The sequence below is a fragment of the Cyprinodon variegatus genome, unplaced genomic scaffold, assembly GCF_000732505.1.
Source record: "Cyprinodon variegatus isolate N-32 unplaced genomic scaffold, C_variegatus-1.0 Scaffold554, whole genome shotgun sequence".
Lineage (NCBI taxonomy): Eukaryota > Metazoa > Chordata > Actinopteri > Cyprinodontiformes > Cyprinodontidae > Cyprinodon > Cyprinodon variegatus.
Genome location: NW_015151007.1, coordinates 304,851 through 307,988, shown reverse-complemented (window position 1 = coordinate 307,988; position 3,138 = coordinate 304,851). Strand labels below are relative to the sequence as shown.

The following is a 3,138-nucleotide window of genomic DNA, read 5'->3' as shown; positions in this document are numbered from 1 at the left end:
ATTAACTGATGTCCAAAAAGTGGACGCCCCAGGAACTGATGTTCTAGAAGTGGATGTCTCAGAAGTGGACGTCCCATTAACTGATGTCCAAGAAGTGGACGCCCCAGGAACTGATGTCCTAGAAGTGGATGTCTCAGAAGTGGACGTCCCATTAACTGATGTCCAAGAAGTGGACGCCCCAGGAACTGATGTCCTAGAAGTGGATGTCCTAGAAGTGGACATCCCATTAACTGATGTCCAAGAAGTGGACGCCCCAGGAACTGATGTCCTAGAAGTGGATGTCCCAGGAACTGATGTTCTAGAAGTGGATGTCTCAGCAGATTTAGCCAAAGGTCAGATAGTTAGATTTAGGTCAAAGGTTAAAGGTCACAGGGTCAGGAATTCGTCCACCCAAATGATAATGCTGCTGCTCTCCTGTAAGGAAGGAATACATGAAACTAAAACAAACTCACCACCTTCATCACCACCTTCAGCATGATGTGATCATCATCATCATCATCATCATCATCATCATCATCATCATCATCATCATCATCATCATCATCATCATCGTGGTTTTCTGGAAGCCTGTAGAATCTGACAGTAGTGAAACAGAACCCAGCTATGAGCTGGTTCTGATTCTGGTAAATTCGGAGGCTGCGCTGATCTGATCTTTGGATTCTCCTTCCTTTGGTTCCCCCACATGCTTCCTGCACAGATGTTACTTCCTGGACCAATGGTTGGACGCCATCCAGTCGCCATGGTGTTTACAGAAGGTCCTGATGGGGTCCGCAGTGGGAATGGGTTGAGCGGGTTTTATTGGGTTTGTTTGGCCGGAGAAAGGAGATGTTTTTTTTTTTTTATTGCTGTTTCCACACATGTCTATCTCCTGTGAAGTTCTGATCCGTGTCCTAACTCCCCCCCTGCAGACCTCCTGCCCCCCTCCACCATGAGTGACATCTACGAGTCGGCGGCCAACTCTCTGGGCCTCTTCAGCAGCCCCTGCCTCACCAAGGTGGAGCTTAGAGTGACCTGCAAAGGGATCTCAGACCGAGATGCTCTGTCCAAACCGGACCCCTGCATCATCCTCAAGATGCAGTCCCACGGGCAGTGGATGGAGGTGGGTCACCATGGTAACGGCTGCGGGTTTCTCATGCTATTAATTAGCTGAGATGTTTCTGTTCTCGGTCCAGAAACGTTGCTGTTAGGCTGCAGCATCCTGTAATTTAAGAGGGTTTTGTATAAAATTCTTCATCTTATTATTTAACCTGATTTATTTCTCCCCGTCCTTCCTGAGCTGGTGTTTCTTTTTAGCATTTAGCTTTATCATTAGGGACAAATGGAGGAATTTACTTTATTCCTGTTTTCATCTATGACCTTAAACAGGTTTGATGAAACTCATTTAAATTACAACTGAATGTCTCGTTAGAAGTTGAATCCTGCAGAAAATCCAGTTTAGTTCATCTCTATTTAATCATATTCAGTTTATTTCAGTTCCAAGTGATTTAGTTCACTTTGCTTTAAAGGAAAAGTCTGGTCAGCGAGAAATAATCAATCTATACCTAAAACTAATACTTTTGCCGTGATTTAATTTCATTAATGAATTGCGAGTTAATCAGTAAAAGTTTTTTTTGTGTGGTAAGCCTGGTGCACCGTGACCAGGGCTAACGTAAGCCTTGGCTGCTGCAGACAGGCTAACGTTAGCGCTGGTTGCTGCAGAGGGGCTAACGTTAGCGCTGGCTGCTGCAGATGGGCTAACGTTAGCGCTGGCTGCTGCAGACGGGCTAACGTTAGCGCTGGCTGCTGCAGACGGGCTAATGTTAGCGCTAGCTGCTGCAGATGGGCTAACGTTAGCCCTGGCTGCTGCAGACGGGCTAACGTTAACGCTGGCATACTAATGGGCTAATGTTAGTGCTGTCTGCTGCAGACGGGCTAATGTTAGCCTTGGATGCCGCAGACCGGCTAACAATAGCGCTGGCTGCTGCAGACGGGCTAATGTTAGCACTAGCTGCTGCAGATGGGCTAATGTTAGCCCTGGCTGCTGCAGACGGGCTAACGTTGACGCTGGCATACTAATGGGCTAATGTTATTGCTGTCTGCTGCAGACGGGCTAAGGTTAGCCTTGGCTGCCGCAGACCGGCTAACGTTAGCGCTGGCTGCTGCAGATGGGCTAATGTTAGCCCTGGCTGCTGCAGACAGGCCAACGTTAGCGCTGTCTGCTGCAGACGGGCTAACGTTAGCGCTGGCTGCTGCAGATGGGCTAATGTTAGTGCTAGCTGCTGCAGATGGGCTAACGTTAGCGCTGGCTGCTGCAGACGGGCCAACGTTAGCGCTGGCTGCTGCAGACGGGCTAACGGTAACGCTGGCATACTAATGGGCTAATGTTAGTGCTGATTGAGAAACGTCTTGTTGTCCACTGTTTCTGGTCTGTAGATTTTTCAGCGTCCTGCCGCTGAAAATTTTTATTTTCCGGATGTGGTTCTTTGTGTCTCAAATATGCAGCGTTTGGATTCTTCTCATTTCCGTCTCTATTTATTGGGTTAAAACCCACCCTGAACAAACTGGGTCAGAACTCCTGATAGGATGGGTTAGGGATAAAAGCTCACTTGTGTTTGTTTATTGAATGATTTCATCCAAACAAAGGCGTCCTGCAAGACTCCATCAGGCCGCTGCTTTGTGCTGATAAATGTCAGAAAGCATTTTCATTGATCTGTTCTCTGCCTCCTCGCCACCTTCTGTCACATTAATGTCATCGCCGCTGATTTAGAGGATGTTGACGGTTTTTCAGCTGCAGAAACATCCATCCTGCTGCTCGTCTTTTCCTGCCTCTGGAGATCGATCAGGTTAAACCTCCAGCCTGTTCTGCTGCTGAGCTGAACTCTGAGCCTGAAGCTCCACAGAGAAGAGCTACTTCTGCTCCTTCCAACCTTCACGTTTTCTGGAATAAAAAGCTTTTATGTGAGATCGGAAACCAATAAAGTCAGTTATGAACAATGCTGTCCTGTGTTTCTATTGGTTCATGTAAGTGTGTGTGAGAAAAGCCTCTAAGGGTAAAACCCACAGAACCAGGACAGAATTCAATTCTATTCAGTTTATTTCTATAGCTCCAATTCACATCATGTCATCTCAGGTCACTTTCCAGATCCAGATCAACCAGAT

At 47.1% G+C, this 3,138-nt stretch overlaps 1 protein-coding gene across 1 annotated transcript in view; it reads left to right on the top strand.

Annotated features, from left to right (window-relative positions):
• The first annotated feature begins 909 nt into the window (after positions 1 to 909).
• Positions 910 to 3,138, top strand: part of LOC107095524 (copine-4-like) — a 69,321-nt gene continuing 67,092 nt past the window's right edge. The window contains exon 1 of the mRNA XM_015391657.1: positions 910 to 1,099. Within this exon, the coding sequence (XP_015247143.1) occupies positions 929 to 1,099 (171 nt within the window). The 5' untranslated portion in view covers positions 910 to 928. The remainder of the gene's footprint in view (positions 1,100 to 3,138) is intronic.